The sequence below is a fragment of the Sinohyriopsis cumingii genome, chromosome 6, assembly GCF_028554795.1.
Source record: "Sinohyriopsis cumingii isolate HCF-2022 chromosome 6, ASM2855479v2, whole genome shotgun sequence".
NCBI lineage: Eukaryota > Metazoa > Mollusca > Bivalvia > Unionida > Unionidae > Sinohyriopsis > Sinohyriopsis cumingii.
The window spans coordinates 142316124-142344064 of NC_142966.1; the positions used below are offsets into that span (position 1 = coordinate 142316124).

At 33.7% G+C, this 27941-nt stretch overlaps 1 protein-coding gene across 1 annotated transcript in view; it reads left to right on the forward strand.

Annotated features, from left to right (window-relative positions):
- LOC149798158 (protein NSUN7-like) overlaps positions 1 to 27941 on the forward strand; it is a 128605-nt gene that overhangs the window by 72394 nt on the left and 28270 nt on the right. The window contains exon 3 of the mRNA XM_089963261.1: positions 14862 to 14920. Within this exon, the coding sequence (XP_089819387.1) occupies positions 14862 to 14920 (59 nt within the window). The remainder of the gene's footprint in view (positions 1 to 14861; positions 14921 to 27941) is intronic.

Sequence of the window (27941 nt, forward strand, 5' to 3'; positions counted from 1 at the left end):
AATGAAACTTGCCTTCTCATTAGGTTAATAGGCTGGTCAAGTTGTCTACAAATTATGAGAACTCTAACACTGCTCTCGCCCTCTTGATCAGCCACCTTTGGGTGTCCATAGGAAAGCCCGCCTGACAGTATTACTCAGCTCTTCCCATTTCCTCAGCATAATATTGCCAATACTGTGTTAAAGGTGCCATTAAAGCCAACAAAAACAAATAAAACAAACATATTTCTGAAGTAATATGTTCCAACCTTCTAACCCTTAGATACAACTGGCTCAGGAATACAATTACATCAACTTCTTTATGTTTAACCTTTCCATAAATTGAAAGATAAAAAAATTTGGGGTTATTATCTATGATTAGTTTCATTCAATGTTTTGGAAACTTAAATTCTAACCTTTATGATGAACATAACTGTCTGTGTATGACTGCAATTACTATTCTCTAGCAAATGTTTAAACATACATTAAAATCATTTTAAATGGCCAGAGCTCTCATTAATAAAGCACCCATAAATCATTTTCAAACCTGTATTTACAATCATCTGTTGTCTTCTCTATTGAATGGGAATAATCAAGTTATTTAATATGCTATGAGTTTTTATAAAGAAAACATTGACAAAAACCTACATCTGAATAAAGTGGAAGTCTCACCCAGTTATAACAATACTGGACTTTTCGAGTCAATAATGGTAAATAAATAGTAGCTTTCATTCTTGAAAGGAGTTCATGTAAAAAGTTTTGTTGCATATTAAAACGAAATCTAATGAAACTCCTTGCCATGAAACTAGGCTACAGTGCTTTTTGTTTGTTTTCATGAATCATCACATTTACTTCAAAACATGTTTTAAAAGCTCTCAATAATTTCAGTATTACTAGCACACAGACAATTTGAAAAGATAAATTTCACCTTTCTCTTGATTAGTCCAAAATAAACAGCAATGTGTTCCCTGTACATGCAACATCATACTGGACTTGTGTTTATCAATTCAAACAAAATATTACTGTAAAGTATTTGGCAATCAAGTTTAGTTAGAAAAATCAAAGTTAACTTCAATTGTTGATTTATAAAGTTGGATTTTTCAGATTATATGAATTGAATACATATGTTTCAGTGGACACAAAATTCCACTGAAAAACCAGAATGATAGAAATAAGATGCTGATTGCGTGTTCTTTGATTGTCACTCACATTTTTTTTATATTAAACTATTTAAGGAGCACAAAAGCCAAACACTCAAATTCAGATATAAAGACTTGGCTAAAGAGCACACACACAAAAACAATCACTGGTAGATGATCAAAATGCTTGTGTAACAACTGTGACTGATATATAAAAAAATTTCCAATAAGCTGATGTTATATTATAATGCCTTCCTGCAAGGAACTATTTTCTTTTAGCGATATATGATGGATTCCTAGTGTCCAAGCCAGAGGTGAAAGCACTATACCCTACCAGACAACACTGTCGAAACATAATCAGTGAAAGATGAAAACAATAGATTTGTTTCATATGATATAAAGTGATGTCAGTGCATGGCAAATATATCCACTGGAACAGGTACTGCTGGCATGTGAAACTTCCTTCTGGGTGTATGTCAAATAGGTGATTTTTAAAGCCACACTGTATGATGTAAATAAGACTTTAGAAGCAGTTTGCAGGCTGTTACAGGCCATAGGTTGCACATCACATGCCTGAGGTACTGTAGAATAAAATAAATCCCCATTCTTAGCTAACTAACCCATCAGAATCTGGCAATTTGTCATGTGATATGTACTACAATGATTTATGACTCGAAATGATAAAGGAAAGGGCTGGGAAATTTTCTTTTTTTTCCAGAGATATTTGACATTAACTTGGGACTGTTAACATTCATCTCCAGGAAGGAAAGCTCAGTATATCTGAGTGTTCAATTCAATATGATATTTGTTTACCCTCTTAGTTTTGGCCCAAAAAGGAAGTAACCTAATGGCTTTTTATTGAGTGGAAAATAGTTCTGTTTTGTGTTTTACAAAAAGCACATCTAATACTGGAAATAAATTGTTTTGCGTTCACAACTAAAATTGTTTTACATTCATAACTAATTCTGCTCCCATTAACAAGTTCTTTCCACATTATGTGTGCTTCCTGGCATGGGCTGTACAACAAGGCAACCAGAGTATGCAAATGGAATGGTTCATATCACAATAACTGAACTTCAAATGGGTCTATTCAACTCTGTAGAATTTATCAGATAAAACTAGACAATGATGCTCCCCAAAATGAATTATTCCTCCTAAAGTACAGAGATTTTGATGTTATTTATAAAGTACAACCAAAGTGTCCCTGTCAATATTTTTTCAGGTACTCCCCATTAAGGTAAGAGCTGTGACACAGTGCACACAAATTGGGATGTTAAAGCAAAATGAATTCAATGAATACTTGAGTGTTCCTATAAATGTTTGCACACAGCACACTCTGTATGATAATTATTCTTATATGATTATTAATCAAAATGAGTAATTTTCAAAAACTTGGCAAAAGTGAAATCACTGAATAGATGTCTCTCCACACTGTTAATGTAGGCCCCCACACACACATCACTAAAGAATGGGCATCTCCATATTCACTGTTGAGTGCAATAATTTGATTATGGGTATGCATAATTTGAAAATGTGACCTTATCTTGTATTCTGCCTTATTTCATTTTCACATTTCAGGCCCTCTAACTACAAAGTCACAAATTCACCCACTTTGGCCTAAAAAAAAACATCAGTGCCATTTCCGTCTAGCCATAATGTTTTCTGTACCTTGTGTGGGACTGCACCAGAGTTGGTATAAATAAAGTAAAAACTACTCACACATTGAGAACGGAAATTGCAAGCAATAAAACTTCAACCGCTCCGGTGGCCTAGTGGTTAGGCGTCCGTCTCGGAAGCGGGAGGTCATGGGTTCTATCCCCGGCAGAGTCATACCAAATACTTACAAAAATGGTACTTACAGCTGCCTCGCTTGGCGCTTAGCATTAAGAGGTTAGTTTTAGGACTGGTCGGCCTGGTGTCAGGATAATGTGACTGGGTGGGACATCATGCTACATGTCTGTGGCATGATGCCCCAGTGCTAGACATCACTATAAACTGTCACACTGCAGACATCGTAGCAATATGACTGAAAATTTTTTAAAGCTACGTTAAAAATCCAAATCACACACACACTCACACACAATAAAACTTAAGGACTTGTACATTTCCAAAATGTATCTGTTTTGTTATTGTTTATTTGTTTTTGATAGTCCCTTCCACCCCAAGATGTAGCAATGTATGCAAGTCAGCCAATGAAATATCTGGTTTAGTTGTTCCAATTGCAAGTCAGCCAATGAGATATCTCAGGTTTAGTTGTTCCAATTGCAAGTCAGCCAATGAGATATCTGGTTTATTTGTTCCAATTGCAAGTCAGCCAATGAGATATCTGGTTTAGTTGTTCCAATTGCGAAGGATCAGGTTTCTTTTTTTTATCACAATTATGAGTACTTAAATTTTTATTAGGAGTGTAAAGACTCTTTGTAGATAGCAGTAGTGAAATGGATTGGGTGATTTGGGAGTGGGAGTTGTGGGTTTAACACCATTTTTAAGTAATGGTAGCCTATACATGATGGCCAGTATATTTGGTGGAGGAAAACTCTGGGAAGAACCACCAACCCATGGGAAGCTATTGGCAGGCTTTCTCACATACCACATTGGCTGAGCCAAGACTCAAACCCATGCAAACAGAGGTCAGATGCCATTGATCTGTAAAGCTTAGCACCTAAGAGCACTTGGCCACCTGGGTAAAAAAATGCCTGCTATATTCCAGCGCAAGTGATCATTATGCCAAAAACAATGATAAAAGCAAGTCTAGATGTAGTCTAGAAAACATGTTACTGCCTTGCACAGAAATAACTTTTAGAATGATCATTATAGGTGCCAAAATATTAAATGAAAACCTGTCTAGTAACACCACTGCCATGAAAGACCACCTGTTTTAAGAGATGACTTTCTCAGTACACTGATTAATCAGTTATATAGACTGAGTGTTCTGACCTGTAATGAGACACCACCTGCCTTGAGAGACCACTTGTTGTCAGAAGGGGTGGTCTCTCACAAGAGGTTATACTGTAATACATCTCTCTGTTTACAGCAATCTGTCTACACTTGTATATCTTGTTTCATTCTTTCTGTATAGTTTGATCTTCTCTGTCTCTTGTATTATGGCTTGGAATAAACAGATTATTATGAGTCACCATGAGTGGTTAGAGCATCTGCTTTGGATGTGGGAGGTCGTGGGTTTGATCCCTGGCTGAGTCATACCAAAGACTTATAAAAATGGTACTAACAGCTGCCTTGCTTGGCACTCAGCATTAATTAAGAGGGTAGTGTTAGGACTGGTCAGCCTGGTGTCAGGATAATGTGACTGGGTGGGACATCATGCTACATGTCTGCGGCATGATGCCCCAGTGCTAGACATCACTATAAACGGCCACACTGCAGACATCGTAGTGATATGACTGAACAATTGTTAAAGCTACGTTATAAATCCAAATCACACACACACACACATGACCTCTGTACTTTTAACAGAATTTTATTCTAGAAAAGCATCTTAAGTTACTTTATGCTTCAGTTTAATTTAACTATATATCGTTTGCAGTTTGTGGCTAAAACAACCTTCATTCCATTGGTCATTTTCAGCATGAATGCTATAGTTGCAAAATAGAGTCAATACTGATTACTGGTATTTTAATTTAGGTTCTCCAGTTTATATATATATATATATATATAAATATATATATATATATATATATATATATATATATATATATATATATATATTTACCACATACATTAAAAATAACATGGCATTTAAAGTGTTGGTATAAAGCAATTTGATATACCAATATCATGGTGCAATAATACACATATATAAACATTCTCGCAACCATCTGCAGTTGATTCTAGATCAAGATCAATGATAAATTTCCACACATTAATCATTAGTGACATATGAAAATAACGACAAAAAGTATTAATAATCTCCATTTTCTAAAGGAATTTAATATGGTACATATTTTCATCACAATCCTTTCTGCTTTCCATTCTCCCCTCCCCTCTCATGCTTAATGGACAAACTATGCAGAAATGTGGAGTGAGAGAAAAGGAATTTGGGCTGGATTAAAACCTTGAAATAGAAATTACACCAAGTAACCTGCAAGAATATGGTTTGTCATAACGATATGTGTACACTTTCCTTGGGATTTATCTACAGTGTTTATCAGTGATACAAAGTTGCAAACCATGTTGAGATTATACAGTAAATTTCTCGGTTATATAGTACATATACTGTAATATATTTAATGTTTTGTTGTTGCTGTTGTTGTTGTTTGTTAAAGATACTATAATGTTCTAAAAATCGATTATTGTTAATTAAATATGAAAATATCGAAAGGCTGCTGTCTCTCTCTGGACCATTGTAGCAAGATAAGGCTAAAATCTGTGAAATAAGTGTAGAGGATTTTCATTGGTGCCATTCCACGATGTCGCTTGACTTATGAATGATGGTAAAAGTTAAGTCGAACTGACCAAAGGATGAGAGAGAGAGATTTAAAGTTAAACCGACCAGAGATTGGGAGAGAGAGTTTTGAAGTCAAACCAACCAGAGAGAGAGAGTGTGTTTACGGTCAGCGGTACTGTTATTAAAGCAGAATAATGACTTAGATCAACTGTAAATGTATCAAAATAGTTTAATTACCTCTTGTTAGTTTGTCATTTTGCTTAGTTTCTATTCCACATTAATTTCCATGTGACAGTAGGCGAATGGCATAGCATTCATGTGAATGGCATAGCTAACCGAGGCGTTTGTAGTGCTCTACTTTTATGATTAAAACCATCTTTCATGTTCGAATCATAAGTGTGTATTATATTGATTTAATCAGTGTGAAGAAAAATAGAAACTAAAAAAGAAAACAATCAACTTGTTGATACGTAAAGGTGATTGTGAATTAATTAGCCACAAAAGGCATAGAACTACATTTTATAGTGGACACACTCATGGATGTGAGGAGTTTATTCACTCGGTCAATACACAGCTGCCTGAGGTAAATCTGAACTCTGTTCAGAGGGCAAATATATGTATTTGTATGTGATATAAATGAAATATATGTACAGTATGTATGCTGTATCAATGATATACCACTCACTGTATAAAGTTTTCAATAAAAGGAAACTCAGCAAGGCCCTCTTTACTTTTAATGAAAAATTAATACATCTTGTGGTATATCATTGATACAGCGTACATACTACACACACACACACACACACACACACACACACATATATATAATGAGTCACTACTTCTTGAAATGTTCATATAAGGAAAGAAACAAATTAGTTTTATTATCACAGTTATTAAAAGTAGACAGACTCGTACAAGTGACAGAACCATGACATAAAATTGATTTCAGAATTTGGATCAGTTGATTGGAATCTAAGACAGTAGATTCTTATCGGCATAAAGTTGACATGTTTTCAGGGAATTGAACACAAAATAAGTACATTTTTGCCATAATAGATATTCTTAATCATGAAAGTGAACATCTGACTCCTACACATATTTTCATCTTCTCTGTCCTAATGGTGTGTGAGGACCTGAGTGACAGTATGCCTTGTCTTTGGACCCTCTTGTGAAATTTGTTGTCTAATAGCCTGCAAACATAACTAGTTAATTGTGCTGTGCAACAAAATTTGCAAATCAGATCTCTGCAATTGTCAGTTTTGACAAAAGCATTCAGAGTGGGTGTATTGGTTACAGAAAAATCACTGGTTCCATATGATGGTGTCTGCATATGCTTGGTGATATAATTTTTTCCTCCATATACTATCATATACTATCTTAACACAATATCCCTTGGAGCTTTTTGTCATTTTCACCTGAAAATCGAGTAGGTAACACTTTTTGAAGGCTTTTTCTGAATAGATTCGAAAACACCAAATCCCCGGTGATCTTTTAATAACATACTGCCTAGTAGTGTTAGAAACATCGTTTTTCATTGGCTAGTTGACTCGCGCATGAGCAGAAGGGTAAAAGTTGGAGTTCTTTTTTTCTTTTTTTTGCTAAATGGAGCCATTATTTTTGTATGGAGACCACTCTTTATTCCAAATGCCCATCTTATCCTACTTTTTGCAAAGGGTCATCCGTCTGTTTGCAGTTCCTACCGGTTTGCCTTAGATCTGAGACCAAAAAGTCTCAAATCCAGACACAAAATTGGATTCCGACCACGGGCAAATTTTGGGTAGAAAAAAGTCAGGTCCAAAAAATGAGTTTTTTTTATTTGTATTTTGTAGTGTAACTAGATATTCCAGATCATTTGGTATCATTGTAGAGCTACATCTGTCTACCTTTCTATAATACCATCCACTTTAGTGTATCATGCATGACCATGACGCTACAGAGCTTGGCAGTAGGCTACTACCTCCTGCCCCATTAAGTCGTCGCTAGGGGTTAATGTGTTAAATTCACTTTGCATGAAACACACAGTGCAAACTAAGGACCATTACTGCTCACCTGCATACACTTCATCCCTGATTTCCATGCATTGCTAAAGGGCTTGTAATATTTCTTAGACAATAGGTTTTTCTTTGCATTGGGAAAAAGTGCAGAATTAAGCAATTTGACATATTTCCTTTAAAAACATCAAGATACTGGAGCATTTCTGCCAAAATCATTTTTCGCTTAGACTCTCCATTTTATCTCATCTCAGCCTAAGGTTGGCTGATTTTTAATCAAAGATTCAAAAGCCATGAGCTACCATTAATCCCTTTATATAACACATAAAAAAACCCACACCCTGCCTTAATTACAACAGTAGGGTAATCAATTTATGTGTACACATAATTGCCATTGTTAAACAATTCTTAATCCAGCTACTTGGCATGTATCATGGCACTGTTCGTTGTACTGGTGGAAAAATCCTGTCCCCAGTAGACAAATTCTGGTTGGTTTCTGTAATGTGGCCATATATTTTGTTTTCCTTTTATTTTTTTAAATTTGACACAAAAGCATTATGTGGTAAATCCTACCAGCAGTAGAATCCTATGTATGCAGACTGTTCATCATAGTGGATTCAAAATGGAAGGTCTTTGGATTAAGAAGTCTCATTATAGGGATCTTATTATCAACAAAGGTGTTTTGTTAAAGCAGCGGTTTCACTTGTCACCAGGATATCATCTGTTACCAACAACATCTAGTAATATATTATCAAAGTAATTTCACCAGTTGCTGTAGAGTCTACAGGACTTTTGAGGCCTCCATTTGCATGATAGGTTCAAATGATGGTCATTATTATGTTCATTTTTTGGAGGTTTTAAAAAGTCAGAGTTGAAACTTTGTTCACATCTGATTTAATGCAGTATCAAAACCTTTGCCTGAACCCAATTGTACTTCAAATCAACAACTGGCCATTGTTGAATATGGTAAAACTTTGTGGTATTTATTTATCCAACATCTATGTTTATTTTACTGCAATCTCTGTCTTGTCAAAAATGTTCTCATTTGAAAGGTTTTACTAGCATGCTAGAAGAATATTTATACTCTGCTTTAACTGTATATTTTTGGACTATTGCGCTTTCTAATATGTTGTGTCAGTTATCTAACTTGACAAATTTTGTTATAAAACGTGTTTAAAATAAATTTATATTTTGCATGTGTTGCTATCATTTTCAAATCCTAGGTTTAATTATAGCAACAGTGATTTAAAAAAAAAAATCTTAGCATGAAAGAAAAAATATTGTTGTGTAACTGTACAAGCATAATTAATGCTATTTCTGGGTTACTTTGAACAAGACCAAGTACATATCATGTTATTTTTGTGTACAGAGGACTATTTGGATTTTTAAAATAAAAACTTTTTTTTGGTTTCTCTTAGTTATTAATGATATTATCTGTTGTAGTTAAATATTTAAAATATTAATTTGTCCAAGGCTTGCAGAGTACTAAATCATTACAATATAAAACTGGTGATATTGCACTAGAATGACCTATATTCAAACTGGTTTACCAGTCCATTAATTAAATCCAGATATGAGCAAGGTAACCAGTCAGTGTAGGAGTTATTTGGCTGCTGATGAATATGGTTGACTGGCAACCCCAAGCCTTAAATTGATAATATGACACATTGTATAGCCAACATGCACACAAGCCACTTCATATTCAATCAACAAGGGAAAATCATATCAATTAATAGCATGGGGAAATTCTGTTTCTCTTGGTATGTTTCTAACAAACTACTATTTGTAACTCTGTGACTACCTGTGATTAATGCACACCGTTGAGGAGTTTACTGATAGATACAGGGGTCACTGATCAAATTATAGAAAAGTGAGCACCGAACACTTTAAGTATTATGGAGGGATACAACAATAGGGTTCATTCAGTAAACTTTCAGTTAATCTCATACATGATTTCATATGGACGTTTATGTAGCATTTGTCAAAGTTAATCAAATCATTTGAATCATTTTAAAGTACTTGTCAGTGATGTGGTGCTCAGTGGAATAAAGTGTGTAAATTAGATCCACCATCATTTCTCTCAATGAATTTAATTTACAGTATGGTATTGGGTACAAAAATAGATATTATTATATCAAAAATAAAATATCAGTTGCTATTTTTTATGCCTCATATTTGTGTTCTGTTACACTGGTATTTTCCCAGGCTACTTAATTAGCAGTACTAGAGGACCAATCCAAAAATGATACACGTTTTCTACTAAAGTAGACACTTAAACAGTAGTGATCTTGAAGAGAATTCTGAACTTACTGAAAGATTCCAATCAAAAACAGACAAAATTGTTGGTAAGAATTCTAAAATTTTAGAAGGACAATATCCAGTTTGGTTAAATTACATGTACATGCAATTTCCCTAATCATATGGACTCAAAACTCCATTTATTTTGAAAAGCATAGAAAAATCCTGTTTGTGTTAGTATATAATTTTATCCATGCACATCTCTTAATCTTTCCTTACATATGTCACCCCTTCTATCTTTCTATGTGTCTGGCATAGTTGCAATTTTTTTTATTTTATAGGTCACTTAATTCTATGCACCAGTGGTCATAGACCCAATTTTACATTTGAAAGTGAATATACCTGAGTGAGTGCAGTACTCATCTGTGCAAATTAGGTCACAGTGAACTAATTTTCATACATGTATGACTGGGGGATAGCATGGAATTCTTTTTTCAGGAAAAATATAATTAACTGTACTTTCTTAACAAAACATTTGTATTAAAAATGCTTTCTGTTGTTTGTGTGGTACCATTGTTTACATCATGTGCTTCTGTCACTGCAGATACTAAATCTACATGATCTAAACTTGAGCTCATGTTTCATTGTGTAATTTAAGCAGAATCAATACCAGGAAATCCTGGCAAACAGTTAATGATTTCAGGAACCTGTATTTATTATGTTATCGAATGATTATTAGCTGATGCTCACATGAGGCAAAACGTTCCCAATTACTGTAAATAAAAATGTTGATATCAATTAAATCACTTTTACTTTAGGATAAAGTCACTCCCTTTTCAATAAAAATGTGAATATTAGTTTAGGGTATTACATAATAATTTGATCTTATATGGTTGATCTGAAGTTCAATACAGTTGTTTGATCCCTATTTTTGTGTCACATACCCAGAATGAAACTATTTAGGTGTTTTCCCTCATGTCTGCACATTGATATTCTTAGACACTCCAAATTATATTTGTATAAATCCAAATTCATTTTGAAATTTCATTAACACTGCAAGGCAGATATGTTTAGAAAGAATTAATGAAAAACCACATTCGTGTTTTGTTATGAGTCGGGCACAAGAACTCTTTTGATGTGGCTTATGAATGCACTTTAGCCTGAGAGCCTCACCATATCCTTATATCTTATAAAACTTGTTCTTTCCATTGACTCAAGAACAACTGTAGTTTTGTGCATGTACCAAACAGGCTTTAATTCTTTCAAGGTTATGTTTTACATTATGATTCAGCTCCCTAGGTTAGACTTAAACAAATAAAATACTTTTGTCTCATCAGTGCCAAGGAAGATGCACATATGCCACATTCAAATGAAAAAATGTAGTTGATCTAGTGAAACCATATATCGTATTATAACTGTGACAAGAATGAAAATATTTATCCTACAATCAGGATCAGAAAAAAGATTAAATAATTGATCTAGATTACGATTCTTCATATTTTCATGGAAGCTGACAAGTTGAATGAAGCTGCAACTTGAATGCATTGCTTACCAGTTGAATACGGTAACCTATCTTCATATAGACAGAAGCAGAACATTATCGCTGTTACTGGTTCAGGTTGCACTTCATATAGATATCATGTTCTGAGGGATTTGGGTCAAGTGTTTGTAAAGGTTCTTGAACGGTACTTTGAAGATGGTAGTATCAGAAGTTCACCTTTGAAAATTTAATCAGAATATGGATGGTCATGCAAACTTATTGATAATCTAGCAATGTGAGCCACTGATCTGTTGATGTATATTTTTGTCCCCAGAAATTATCTGTATCTGCTTATTGGACAAAAAAGCAGGTATATTTGTTCCATCTGAATGCATGTCCTCCCATAATGTTTCTTGTAAATGCAAAAACATCTTTACTGTTTATTACAGAGGTAAGACTTGGTATGTTGGTTGCTTTTTTGGGGGACATTTTTAACATTATTTGACCATATCATTTGGAGGAAATAGAAGGTACATGCCATTCCCAAGGACCCACTGATATGTTATCCTGTACAGGTATTAATTGTGACCCTTGGTTTATTAATCTGACACTCAAACAACTGCACTACTGTGACTCAAGATTACAATCCTACAGGATGTAGATTTGCAGAAATCATCTGAAATTTCTCTGATCCAGGGGCCTTAAAGCATGGCTAAAGACCACAAATGTTTTCAGTGCTCTTCTCTGTTAATTTATGTATTTTAGTTTCATTTTGGTAAAGTTTCTAAACTCTTTGAGATGTACCATGCATGTAAAGCCTTTTGTCACACATGATTTCACTGCCTCCTCTATTGTTTACCCCCCCACACAGCACCCCCCCCCACAGCACCATACTCCCTCACCACCACTTACCAGACTTATAACATGGAGTCATGGCTGGAAGGCACATCACATACACATACAGTTAAACCCCATTTAAATGTCTGCCCTTATACTGAGACCAGTTCTCTATAGTAATAATACATTCAGTTTAGGCACACTTATTTCCTTCAGTATTCCTGTTTTACAATCCCGTAACAGAGACCACCCCACTATTATGTATTAGAACTAGTCATTTTGAACCTGTTTGGATTTTAATGGATAAAATTTTGACTACACAATAGCAACCATGAAAGTGAATCAATCATGGATGTAGTATCATGAAAACAATCACTCACACTGTTCATTAGTTGGTGTTCATGTCAGTAGTTAGTTTTGGTTATTTATTTGGCGAATTTGCTGGAAATAAACAAACTGACATGCATGGGTTTTCTTCAAAATTTATACAACTATATGCCATTTATACTCACTTAGAAGTCAAGTCAAGCTACAAGAGAGATACTGATCTGCCATCATACTTCTTATAAACTGCACAGATCCAGATCTGCCATCGCATGTGTTGGCAGATCTGGGTCTCTGCACTTTGCAGTTGGACTCGATTTATAAGAGAGTATATACATTATTAATCCTTCTCAAACTCCTGCCAGTAAAATATTTTTGTCAGAATTTTCCTTGACATCTGTCTTATTTGATATTTCTCCTTGAATCAGATAGTTGTTAAGAAAAATTTGTACAATATTTTCGATGATTTTATTCACGGGAATGTGCTTTCCATATGAAAAATAATGGTGATGGTTAAATCTACAAATTTTGATCTATATGGAAATTTTTCTTGTTGTGAAGTGCTCATTGGATTGGGTATGGAATAAATTAAGATCCCACAAGTTTTTCAGTCCATATTTGTTTCATATAGATTATTGAAGCGTTCTATATGGAATCCAAAAGAAATGTTTGTAGGGGAATAGATTCTTTTGACCTTTTGTACCTTGCTGGTTCTCACTATGCATTAGCTGTCTACTTAGATGATAGCTATCTCTTTGGCAAAAATCAATCCCTCCTTTCATCCATTATACATATATACATACTTTTATATACAACAAGAGCTATATCATGTCAGAATAATGAATATCTTTCTTAGTAATTACTTTGGGTTTAATTTATTTTACATCATTCATATTTGATAAGGGAATGTAATCAGGTGGCATCTCTAGTTCAGCCATAGCTTACATATTGAAAAGTCATGGTACTTTACAAATTGATCCTTGTGATCAGCTTTTTTAAAATTCTTTTCATTATTTTGAATAAATTCCTGTTGTTGTTGTTGTGGTTTTAATGCCATTTTTCAGCACACAAGAGACTATACATGGTAACCTGTATAACTGCAGAGGAAGAAACCAGGAAAACCCTGGCAAGAACCTGAGTGACCCACAGAATGCTACTCCAGGCAAGCTTTCTCACATACCCACATTGGCTGAACCTGAGACTGAGACCAAGAGGAGAGATTGCAGTGACTGGTGCAAGCGAGTGCTTTATACCAATCAGTCACCTAGGGCCGTGTATAAATATAGAATATATGGATAGTATATGCATGAGAGGGGAGGGGAAGCAGAAAGGATTGTGATGAAAATGTGTACCATATTAAATTCATTTAGAAATTGGGGATTATTAATACTTTTTATCGTTATTTTCATACGTCACTAATGATTAATGTGGAAATTAATCATTGATCTAGAATCAACTGCACATGGTTGTGAGAATATTTATATATGCATATTAATGTGCCATGGATGGATCACAATTTGATATACCAACAGTGGCTGAGTGGTATAAAGCGCTCTCCATTACGGATCACTGCCATCTTACCTCTGTCTTCAAGGGTTCGAGTCTTGGATTCAGCTAATGTGGGTACATGAGAAAGCTTGCCAGTAGCTTCTCGTGGGTCGGTGGTTCTTTCCAGGGTTTTACCGGGTTCTTCCTCCACCATTAATACTGGCCGCCATGTATAGCCTATCATGTGCTGAAAAATGGTGTTAAACCCTACAACAACAGTACTAGTATATCAGATTGTTTTATACCAACACTTCAAATGCCATGTTATTTTTAATGTATGTGGTATAAATAAATTTAACTGAATTATCGAGATCAAGAAAGATTATTTTTGCCACTATTTACTGCTTTTTTTAATCTTGTATCAGTTTTGATTTTGTAAATAATACAGCAGATGATATGACATCTTACAATGTATTGTTTTAGTTTTTCAATTATCAGTTTTGTTTTTCCTCCCTCCCCCCTCAACTCGTCTTCTCAGATTTTGATGTTTTTCTCTCAATAGCAAAATAGATACCATTGGAAATGAATAAATTACTTCTATCACATCTTCTTTTTGTTTGATTTTGCATCTGAAAAATATTTTCATTATTTCATTATGCCTTGACAGCAATCATAATTGCCATTAATAACACTGTTATCGTTCTCTACATCTCGAATGTGCTGATACATATTTGTAATAAATTTTTGTGGGCCAGAAAAATCTTTCTAATTAATCTCTTGAAGTTAGATTTTCATGAAACTAAAAATGATTCCAAATTTTTCACTTCAGATGTTAAATCATGTCCAAATTACCTGAAATTTTATTAGCCAGAATTTTTTTAAAACTTGTGACAGACTGCTGGAGAGGATCATTTGTTACAAGGTGGATATAATATTAAAATGCTTAATTTCATAGTTTTTATTTTTGCTTTGTTAATTTTCAGATCAGACCATATTTGAAGACCTGTTGTTGGAATGTACATTTTTCTCCCGCTTTCCAGAGGTAGGTTCTCATGCAATCTACTGCATACATCTGGCAAACACTCATTATCAGGGTTGCAAGGTGTTTTCTTGAACTCAAAATTGGGGGGTAGGGAAATCACTTCTCCATTTCAAAGAAACATGGTAATTTTCAGAATATTGGAGGGATTAAATTAAAAAGTTAAGTTAGGGCTTGAAATTATGATGGAGGTTTAACTATACTCTTAATTTTTTGGTGAGATTATTTAAAATAGATTAACTTGAATCTTGCATATGTGCATCTTAGATTAAACCCTGCATAGGCAAGAGAAAGTTATAGTTATGTACAGATTCAGAAAATATAAGTTATATTAATAAATATTTTATAAAAGCGTTCTACAAAAAATGGAATTATGATAATTTTGTATATGTTGAATGTTATTATGATTAAATTTTCTAAATAATATGTACAAAGCAGTTAGATTTGTATTCCATACTTAGGTAAGCAGGTACAAACATCTGCCATATTGTACAATGTTAGGTGACAAAGTATCAATATGTGTGGCATATTAGTTAAAGAGTTTGTAAACCAGTGATATAATTCAGAATTATTACATAACAGTAACTTTCCCTAAAATATACTGTGATTATAGAATCAAAATTACTATGTTTATAAAAATTTGATCATAGTGTTTTGATGATTATGTGTTAACTTGGTTATCTGCAGAGGGATTTTTGCGACTCTGCAGAATCTCATTCGGATGCAGACCAAAGAGAGAAACATTATTCCTGCATGGAGATTTTGTTTAGCACACCCCAAAAGAATGGAATGTTATTGCCTGCAGGGAATTTACTGTGAAAATGATCATTAATAGTCTCGAAAGGGATGGAACATTATTGCCTGCAGGTGAATGGGAGTTGGGATGGAAAGGTAGGGGTAAAATGTAAATTAAACATTATGGTTGGGAAAATTAGAGATGGCAGTTGATACGAGGTGATACTAGTTAAAGATTGGCCCTTTATTGTGTGCTAGTTAGTTTTTACATGTTATTTTTCATACCCCAAAATCTATGGACTTATTTTTAAAGAGATATTTTCCATTTATTAAATTCAATATACAGTATTTCCAATGATCAGTTTATCTTGAAAGAAAAGATAAATAGTACCAGTAGATATTGAAATTTGAAAGAAATATAAAGTTTAGCTATGCAATAGTGATCATGACACTATTGGATTTGGATTTGGATTATGCGTCCGAATATCTGTAACTTGGACAACAAATCCTTAAGCATTAAAGTCTTTCAGCTCAATATGTGGTCCTTGGGTGTCATTGACTTACTTTTTCAACTACCCATTGTCACAGAAAGTTGTCACAGATCTTTACTGTGATTTTTAATAATTTTTAAAATTTATAATCATTTGACCTCTTTGCAGTTTTAAAAAAAAAAGTACTTGCTGGGAAAATATCAGGAAGGCAAAAAATGTCTAATAATAATAATACTAATAATAATAATACTTTATTTGTAAAGGGTGACTTGTGTAGTTAAGGAGTATTTCCCATTAAGGTCCCCTTGAGAAAAATGTGCAACAGTCTGCATCATGCAAAAGATAATAGTGATTACTATTTATAATAACATGTCCTTAATACAGTATTAGTAATATTAAATTATATTATAATCTGTTAGTACATGTATCATGTACAGTACATACTCGTTATAGCTATCCCCATACACTCTATTTTCTGCAGATTTTACATGCAATGGAAGCTTATACCACACAGCTGTACCAAAGTATTGGAAGCTTTTCTTAAATTGCTCAGTTCTTGGTTTTGGATGATGAAGTTTTCCATTTAATGTTGATCTCTACTGGCAATGTGTGGAATAAGGCCTGAATAAATCATGAAGATACTCTGGTACAACTCGTACAGACATATTGATTTACAAGAACTGCCTTGTGCTATTTAGTTTTCCATTTTACCTTGTTTACTGGCAGCTTGATTATTCAGGACGTGAAATGAACAGATTTATTGCACATTTTTAAAATGGAACCTAAAGTGTGTTTGTAAATATCACCTGATAAACCCTGTAGGGTTTTTATAGCCATGGAATATTTGAGGTCTTTATTTACCAGGCACAAGATCATATCAAAAGATGTAATAAATTATAGCTTGATTTGTTAATGGTAAACTTTTACCCCTGAATGTGCGTCACAGGTATCTGATGTCAATTTATTCTGTTCTTTTTCTGCATTAAGATTTCCCACAGCGTTTGTAAACAAGTGTGATCTTTTTACTTAAAGGATCTGTTTTTCAAGTGTTCAGGTTTCATATAGCATTTTGTTACTGTAATGATCTAATAATTCTTCTGACTAAATATATAATTGATATAAGAGGTTTAAGTTTTTTTTTCAAATTGTATGAAGTGATTTTATGATTTATTATCTCTGGTTTTGATGAAAACTATCTTAATTAATATACACATCCTTACTTTGAAAGTTTTTTTTTTTATGTGAACTTGGTTAAGTAGATTGCTGATGATGTACCATAGAAGAAAATCTTGGAATTTGTAAAGAATGCAGTTTTATATAATAAATTTTGACTTGATATTTAAAGGATTATATATTTTTTCAATGTTTATCTTTAATTTCTTTATACCTTTTAAACAGTTTAAGATTTTGCCTTTCTGCTTTTATTTACGTATTACTACATGTTTGCATTGGACTGCTCCGATGGCCTAGTGGTCAGAGCGTCCACCTTGGATATGGGATGTCACAGGTTCAGATCCCAGTCGAGTCATACCAAAGACTTATAAAAATGATAACTAGCAGCTACCTCGCTTGGCACTCAGCATTAAGAGGCTAGTGTTAGGACTGGTCGGCCTGCTGTTAGGATAATGTGAATTAGTGGGACACCATGCTGCATGTCTGTGGCATGATGCCCCAGTGCTAGATAAACTGCCACACTTCAGACATTTTAGTGGTACGACTAAAACTTTGTTAAAGCTAAGTTAAAATACACACACACACACACACACACACACACACACACACACACACACACACACACACACACACACACACACACACACACACGTGCATTGATTTGGAATGGTTTATCTTTCTAATGTTTCTTTGGAATAGTTTTACATGTATTTACATTGTAGAAGTTATCTTTAAATGAGTACTATAGCCAGGATTGTGCTGACATGTCACAGACTTCTGTAAATACATGTACATACATACTGTACATACATTCTGATTTTGACAAAACTTAAAATATGGTTTATATTATCAAAATCTCAGACAAGTTTGATAATAAGTGAGATCCATGCAGATTAATAACATTGTCTTGCAACATACTGGCTTAATTTATTACCACACTGAAAAAAAACATGGATCGTATTTTCAGTCCAACTGGGTAAAAGACAAAAATCATCAAGGTCTTGATTGAGATCCACACATTAATAATGTGTTCCTGCATCTGGTTATCTTAGCTGAGACTTGGGTGACTATTTCTGATTTGATTATAATCAAACTTAATAAATAAGCTAATTCAGTTAGATGTTGGAAGAGTTTTATTACAGGCAAGACCTGTACATAGATTAGCTTGCATTTGATTGGCTGAGTTATCAGCCAATCAAGAGACTATTTTTAATTTGATTTTGAATAGTCTTATATCGTCAAGATCCTGGTTGAGTATGATGATGAGTGAGATCAACACATATTAATAACAAATCTTGTTCCTGATTGCCTGAGCTTATCATGTAACAGTTATATTTCTGATCCAATTTCAGACTTGTTAAATAGTCTTATATCATGAAGATGTTGGATGATTTTGATTATGAGCAAACTCTGTGTGTGATGGATATTAGGTATTTCATGTATAAGTGAAGTGTAACACTTGTACATGAGGATAGAGCTAATTCTGCAAAATTTAACGTATTTGGGTTTTAAAATTTGGTGATATTATTGGTAAGCTTAGTAGCATATTAACATGGTTAGCATAATTGAATGCTTAGTTGTAGTGCCATTTTTAAATTTAATGATTTCATTTCTTAATATTAAACAAATAGAAATGAAAATTGTAATGAATGAAATGAGAAAGACTTTTTATATTCTTGATACTTTTCATTTTTAAAATCAGTAGGGAAGTACAAACTGCCAGAGTGATGGGTGAATACTATAGTGTATCATGCATGATGCTGGAAAGCATAGTTGGCTGAAATAAACCACCTTAGGGAACAAGTTGGTATATCATAATTCCATAGATGAAGACCACCATTGTTAAAATTCAGAAACAGGAGAGGAGGTGTGGCCAAGCCTAAATTAATACAGCATTTGCACTGGAAATCTTCAGAACCCCAGATTTTTGCTGTTTAAATATTTTTTTGATGTCAAATAATTTTTCAGCATCGAAGGATAAATTATTTCCATGATTTAATTAGATGATACATAATTAAATGTTGAGTGTTAAATATTGTTTTCTGTGAAATTATAGAAAATTAATTGGTGGATGCTGAAAAAGTCCTTGTTTCAAGATGTCTCCACAATGTTACTATGCATACTGACTCGCATCCCCATTTTGCAGTATTCACACACACACAGACACACACACTGCTTTAATGTCCATCAGAGTTGGAAGCTTCATTTCCATTTTGTTTTATTTAATCTAAAAACGTTGAAAATAAAACATGATATTTTCGTCTTTAATATGACTCCTATTGAAATTGATTAATCTGGTGGAAAGTTGTGAATGTTTGAAAAAAAATCATACTATACCTCTCTCAATAACATGTACTCATCAGGGTGCAAAACATAGTTACTGAGGGATCTCCAAACAATAAGAAGTGATACCATCCCAAATGGACATTGAGAAATGTGGGGGGAGCAACTGGACTGTTTAATGGCTGAATGCTTATTTTATAAATGGGAATAATTGTCAGTAATGCACTGTTTCTAATGAAGTTGTTTGCTTTTCTGTATAAATTACCATTATTATCACAATGCAAAACCTCTGAGAGATTGTTAACATTATTCCAATTCCAACACCTCCACATGTATGCAAAATTATTGTGTATTACATTACTGCTTTTTGTTTGTTGTTGATTCACAACCAAACAAGATACATTTATTTTTAAAAATTAGGGACATTTATTTCATGGAAAAAATATCAACATTGGATTTTTTTTTTCTTGTTCTATTAGTAAAATGTTGATGCCATGATTTCATTGCACATAATAGTGAACCTTCTCATCCATGAGCAAGTCTCACAATTCCAATTCAGGATTTTTAAATTAACTACAAACTCTGAAACTTGCTTCTCCACGATGGACCATATCTGTGAAATAATGCTTTTTATTTCACCAAAAAGTACTCATTTTTGTAGCCGTGCTATTTTTGACCACATTGTGAATGAGGAGGCTAATTAGAGTGTTCACTTGATCAAAATGAGTTGACCTGACACAAAACTGGGGCTGCTTAGATAGGACTTGCATGCCTTTTAACTTTTCTTTTATTCCACCTGGTTTATTTGATTTGATACAAAAGACATAATGAAAGTGATAATATAAAGCAGGTCTACTTTAAACTCATTGTAACAATACAACATATACTTCTGTGAGTCAGATATCAAGCCTTGATGAATATTTATCAAACTACAGTAACATAAGTAAATTGACATGATGGCAAGTTTGGGACATAGTTTACATGAATTGTCTTTTTACAATTCTACATGTGCCCATGTGGTTGCTTTGTGAAATGGTCAACTGTTGAGTTATATAAGTTAGGTGAGCAGAGTCAGATCCACTTTGGCCTCTTGTTTAATTATCTTATTTTTCCTATCAGTTGACCTCTCAGATTTAATAACTTATAAAAAGTGAATTAAAATGATTTTTTTGGAACCCAGTAAAAACGGTATACTTTTTTTCAGTAATATTCTTTTCTATTTGTGCTCATATCTTATCTTGTTTTATCACATGACCATTGATACTATTTTATTTAGGCTTATATCATACATTGTTTAATCACATGACTGTTGGTACGATGTTATGTAGGCTCATTTCATGCCTTGTTTTATCAAATGACCTCTGGTACAATGTTATTTAGGTTCGTAAACCTATAGCATATTTTGTTTCTCCATATTAAATGTGTATAATAAATAACACATTATATCATGTAATACAAGCTATGTATTTGAAGCATCAGAACATTGATGTAAATCATGTCACTGTAACACTACTTTGCTATTTTGTTGCAAAAAATATGTGCTTTTTTCCATCATGTGATAAATAGAATATAACATTTGTGCTCATCTTTAATGAAATTTTTATTTGCTCACCAGAGTTTCCAAAAGAAACAAATCATTAAAATTACTTCAAACATTTACTTGAAATGAGCAATCAAATCCATATCCCATATACATTAAATAAACCAGATATTGTTTTCTTTGTATTTTCTGATGGTATGCATATGTGAGAAAAGTGATTCAATTTATTGAATAATATTTTTAACAGTTTTATGCCTCAGAGGATGAAAAGTATGAAAGTGTATTGGCATGTAACCAAGAATTACATCATGTGGTTACATGACAGGAAATTTGGATGCATTAATGGTATGCAGAAGACATGGAAACAATGTTAAAGATAATTATTTTCATCCATTAAAAATATCAATTTTGGTGTTTTAATGGATGGATGTCAGTATTAATGAGCCAGTTGATTAAAGATACAAATGGTCGTAAATTAAAATTTGTAGCATTATTGAATACCACTTGTGCAGTGACACCATAATGACATTCATATGCAGGTACCATTACTCCTGTATAGATGCTACCCGGTTTTTATAAGATTATGATTATCAAATGTTAAAATCAGTCAAGCTCTGAACTTTTCCTTTCCCTAGATTCTAATACTGATGGTACTAAATTGAAGTTAAGAAACCATCAAGCTCTTGACATACTGTCAGTGCATATGATTGAAGTCACAGTTGTCAAGTTTGTATTCAGGGGGTGTAAGTCGCACTTTGACAAGAGAGGAGTCTCATGGCTCCGTATATCTAAGTTTTGGTGGTAACTTTCAGTTAACTTTTTGATGAACAACACTGGTTTTACAGACTGCTGGTCTTAAGAAAAGTTATCTTGTAATGGCTTTTTGTTCTTGTCCATCCATTAGATCATGTTTGTCATTGCTACACCTCCTAAACTACTGGGATGTTTTCAGTGACACTTTTCACACAGTCATTCCAAGGTCTGTTTGGTTCTGAATGAAAAGGGTGCTCCTTGGATACTCATCTTGAAAATCTTATCATTTCTTCTACAGAATGGATGGGGGCCCCGAGTGGCCGAGTGGTCTAAAGCACTCTCTGTTATGGATCACTGCCATTTCACCTCTGTCTGTGTGGGTTCGAGTCTCGGATTCGACTAATGTGGGTATGTGAGAAAGCTTGCCAGTAGCTTCTTGTGGGTCAGTGGTTCTTTCCGGGGTTTTCCCGGGTTCTTCCTCCACCATTAATACTAGCTGCCATGTATAGCCTATTGTGTGCTGAAAGATGGCGTTAAACCCTATAACAACAACAGCAACAACAACAACAACAACAACAGAATGGATGGTGTATTGGTATGGAGTTATAACTGAATGACTTGGCTTGTAGTTGGTCCTAAGTAAAATGGCACTGATCTGAAATCCAATATCACAGCCTTTGTGGCCATATTGAAAACAGTGTTATAATACTTCTCCCAAATGAACCATCCAGTTGATATTAAGACTTAATATGTAGTTGATTGTAAATGAAAATGGTGCTTCTTAGATGCCCAATGTTGCTTCCATGATGGCCGTCTTTAAAATTTTTTTAGTGTACAGATGAATAGATGATATTCATTTCAACACTGGTTTTCACAGAGACTTCTTATACTTTTTAGTTGGTCCCAAATGAAAATAGTGACAGTTACACCTCCAATTGTAACCACCATGGTGGCCATCTTGAAATTCTTGGTTTCACCGCTTCTCCTGCGTGGATAATGATGGCAACATGGGGCCTTTCCACTGAAAAACTGTTTATGATATTCACAGTAGCTGATCCTAAATGAAAATGGTGTCAGTTAGACCACCAGAGGTGCAACAGTGGTAGCCATCTTGAAATAAATCTTCTTTTAAATATTTTTCCAGAACAGATGGTCATAAAGATGTGATCTTTCATTAAAGACTTCTTGCTTTTCTTAAATGAAATTAGCACATAAAATTGTGTTGATGATCATGGTGTCCATCTTGAAAATCTGTTTATCACTACTCTTCTTGAAGTTTGATCATATTGGTATGGGCTTTTCACTATAAGACTTCTCTTTAAATATACATGTAGTTCAAATGAAAATGACTCTGGTATGACATTCCAAAATGTGTAAATTTTTGTACAGCTTCTTTTTAATGGATGGCAGTATGTACCAGCATTTATTGTTGTTGGGTGGGATGTAAAAATTTCTTACAATATATAGTTTCATTTATTAAAGCAATGTTCTAACTTCCAAACTGCCTGTCTTGATTACCGTCTTAAAAATCTTTATATTGCTATCCCTCCTAAAAGATGGTTATTTCAAGAAGGGGTTTTAACAAAAACACTTGTATTTGAGTGTAATTGGTTCTAAATGAAAATGGTGCTCATCTGAACTCTAAATTGCGTGGTGCTATTACAAATTTGGTCATATATGATAAAATAATTCCCCATGTTGTATGATGAATGACTGACTATATAGCATATTTTGGGCAGATCTGTACTTTGCATTTTTGACAGCTTCAATACATGCAAGGTTGTTTACTTCATAACGTAAAAACAGAAACATCTTTTATCATATGGCTGGCCTGTTCTACTGACGTAAATAATATTAAAGTAGATGCACAGCTGAATCTTAATGCTTGCATAAAATGCCATACATGTATTGGTTTGTTGATGGTCGTGTGAGTCATGGGCCACTAAGAATTCTCTACTGTAAGAGTTGGCTGTTTGAATTTCAATGTGGGATTTACATAAGAAACTAATTTCAGTGTTATAATAGTTTAATTGCTACACAGATCAAAACTATGGTGCTATTATTTCAACTGTTCCTCATTTTGTCCACATCAGTGTTTATTTAATTTGCATTCTATCTGACAGTCTCAAGTAAATTTGCTCACATTGGGATTCAAAACAAATTTTACTTTTGATCTTTTATTCCAGTTTAATAGATCATTGAAAAGCAACACACCTGCAGCTCAGTATAACAACAACTGCAGGTTCGGAATGCAAGATTTAGAAGATTTATTTCAGTGCTTTGACAATATATGTTCCACCTTTTCACTTTCTTCTGTTTATTGGTAGTCTGATGAGAATGGAGAAAACTATAATGACTGATTGCCCCCAAAGCTTATTGCTTTTTTCCTCATCCTAGACCCATCTAGAAGTATGTTGTTGTCATGATTATATAATATAAAATCAATCAAGCTCATGCCAAACTCCCCTCAGAGGTTATGTCATGAGTATCTTACCATATGTACTTGCTTATAAGTTAATCTGCAAACACCAAAGATCCTAATCTGCCTTAGCATAATGCCACTGCAGATCAGGGTCTAAGTTTGTTGTATTGATTACTCCTTATAAAATGCATAGACCCGGATCTTCTGGCACATTATGTGATGGCAGATCTGTGAATGTGCAGTTTGCATTTGGACTCATCTTATAAGCGGAGTTTATACAGTAAATGCGAATTCAATCAAGCTTTGAACCTGTTCTGTTCTTCAGGTTCTAATATTAATGCAGCTCAGGACAATTGAAGTGGTTGTTACTGAATTGAAGTTAAGATCTATAAAATTATTGATGTAATGCGTAATGATTGAAATCTCAGTTGTCAAGGTTATATTAAAGGGTGTGTAAAAATCATAAGGAGTTTATGGCCTGATAGATAACTTTCTGAAGTTATGCAAGGCCTATTTTACGTATGGTCAGCAGATATAGATAAGGGTATTTAGAAGCCCAGACAAATGGAATGTTTAAATAATATGTAATTTACAGCTGTATTATGGTTGTTGATTTGAATAATCATATCCATTTACATATAGAACAGCATGATTTCGAACAGACTTGAGAAGTGCTTCCCATTTTATAATGATGTAATTAAGTCACATGTTTATGTATTGACACCTATTGTTTTATTATATGAATCTCATTTGAATAATTGCCCATCACAGGAGTTGATGACCTCACAGCGACCACCGAGAGAGAGAGAGAGGGAGAGAGAGAAGAGAGAAGAGATTGTTGGGTATGATTTATTGATAATATGCATCTTTGCAGATACACGTTTTACCATCAATGTAGTCTTCTGTTACTTGAATGATGGGAAAAATACATGTAGGATACCAGTTAATGATGAGAAAAATACATGTAGGATACAGTTAATGATGGGAAAAATACATGTAGGATACCAGTTAATGATGGGAAAGATGCATGTAGGATACCAGTTAGTGCTGTTCTGATTAATTGAGTTACTTGAGCATTACGTATTCATCCAGTTTGATTGATTAATCGAGTACAACTTTTCGTGATTAAATTTCCTTACAGTATCGATAAATTTATTAAATTATTATTACTACTGAGTTGGAATAATCCCAAAATATATAAATAATACAATTATTGCAGTTATAATACAGTTACAGCAATGATGCTAAATTAATGATAATACGAAGAATATTTTGTTTGATTTATGCTTTTTGTATCCTTTTTAAAACAAAAGTTAGCTGTGATGTAAGTGGCCCACTGTAAAAATGACAAGCAAAAGTGAAAGTGAACTTTTTGAATTTTATGGGAAGAAACAATCGGATGTGTGGAACTACTTTGATTTCCAGAAAAAAGGAGATGGTCTGGCAAATAAAGACAATTTAACCCTGACAAAAATGATCTGCCAGTTGTGCAGAAAAGAATACATGTTCAATAGTTTGTAAAAGATAAGAGTACATGATTTTGAATGAAAACGTTTCTGTTTTGATTTTAGGATCTTTTCTCAGCAAGTTGTGCCATATTATTTATTTTAAAAAAATACATCAACATATAGATAAATTATTAGTATTTTGTATTATAATATAGGCCTAAAGGGTAAATCACATCACATTTACTTAAATTTTTATAAAAATGTTATGTAAAGAATGTGGAAATAAAACATAAAAATTATTGTAAAAAGGGGAGGTTTTGATATGTTTTATATTTATTTATGGTTTTATATGCGATTCAGTTTCTTCCAAGAGGATTTTCAGTCAGTTCTGGCAATTTTATAAATAAAAAGTGGTCACAGCTTAACCGGAAGATATGGATGTGATGGTGTTTTTCCATAAGAATATAAAGTCATACAGTCTTGCTCTGAATGTTGCTTGAACAACTCACTTTTACCTACATGTATTAACCTGTAACCTTAGTCAACAAGTTGAAGACTTCAGTTCAAAGTGAAAAATTGTAGAATTTCTGGTTATGAAAGACAACTTTCAGCATTGATCAAGTTCGTCATCTAATTATAACCATGATTAAGTTGTTCTAGTCATGTACCTGCTATCTAGTCAAATCATTTACATGACAAATATTTTACCTGTTCGTCTGTTCTTAAGTTCTTGTTATAAACAAATGAACACAATTTTGATAATTTTGATAATTTCTTTTTATTTAAAGAAATGGCACCGCACCAATGGCCTAGTGGTTAGAGCGTCTGCTTCGGAAACAGGAGGGTGTGGGTTCAAAACCCTGGCCAAGTCATACCAAAGACTTACAAAAATGGTACTGACAGCTGCCTTTCTTGGCGCTCAGCATTAAGAGGTTAGTGTTTTTACTGGTCAGCCTGGTGTCAGGATAATGTGACTCCAGGGTGGGACATTATGCTACGTGTCTGTGGCATGATGCCTCGGTGCTAGACATCACTATAAACTGCCACACTACAGTCATCATAGCGATATGACTGAAAAGTTGTTAAAGCTATGTTAAAAATCCTAATCACACACACAGAGACACACACACACATTTAAAGAAATGTATCAAAGAACAATCCAAAGTAATTAAGTCCTATGACACAAACCTAGACCCTAGCTAAAACTGATACACTACTTCATCATTTCTGTCTTTCAGCAGCCATATTTAATTGATTAATAATTGGTCATCAATCGGTCGTGTAACCGATAATCAATCATGAAATTTCAACAGATTCCCAACACTTGTACCAGTGCAGATTGTTTACATGATCACAACAGGGCTAATCAAATGGCATGTAGTCTTTTTGTCTCAAAGTTGTCATTTTCAATGATGGGAAAGTAAAATTGTCCAAGGCATTAGTGTCAGATAAGTGCTTTTTTCCTATTTTAATACAAGATAGGCGAGTGCAAACATTTTCATGTGTTATTTGACCATGTTATGCATCTTGATATGGCCGTTCATGCTGAAACTCTGGGCATAGTGACTGAATGCTTGAATCAACCTTAGACTCTCCATATTTTCATTCACATCCTGTGAAATATCACACCTTCTGTAAGTGATCATTGGCAATTGTTGCATGTGTACGAGTTTTAACTTTTACTTGACTATAAGGCTAAAATGGGTGAATTGCCCAGTCAAAATATGTGTAGCAAAACAAAGCTACTATTATTAGTCGGTTACGTTTAAATAGTCTTGTTATATTGTGATTACTCAACACAGATACCCCGGAGTGAATCACTGATTGATTTCAATCAAGTGAGTCAGTGCAATGAAATTATTGAAAGGTATTTTAGCAACATTAGTATTGAATTCATTATTAAAGTAATTAAATGTTAGTAATGATTCATTAAACATTTTTGATCAGTTATGCAGAAGATCAGGCATCCTTGTGCAATATTGCGCTTGATGTTAAACAATTACACTGATTAAAGAGCTGTCTTTATATTTAAATAACAAGATGTATGATCACTTTAGAAGTAGTTGTTAGGTAAGGTGATCCCTACTTTGTGGATAAAATGAGTTGGTTAAATTGTCTTTTGCGAGGAAGGTGCTAAGGAATATTTGGAGAAGAAAAATTTACATGAAAGTGGAAAGAT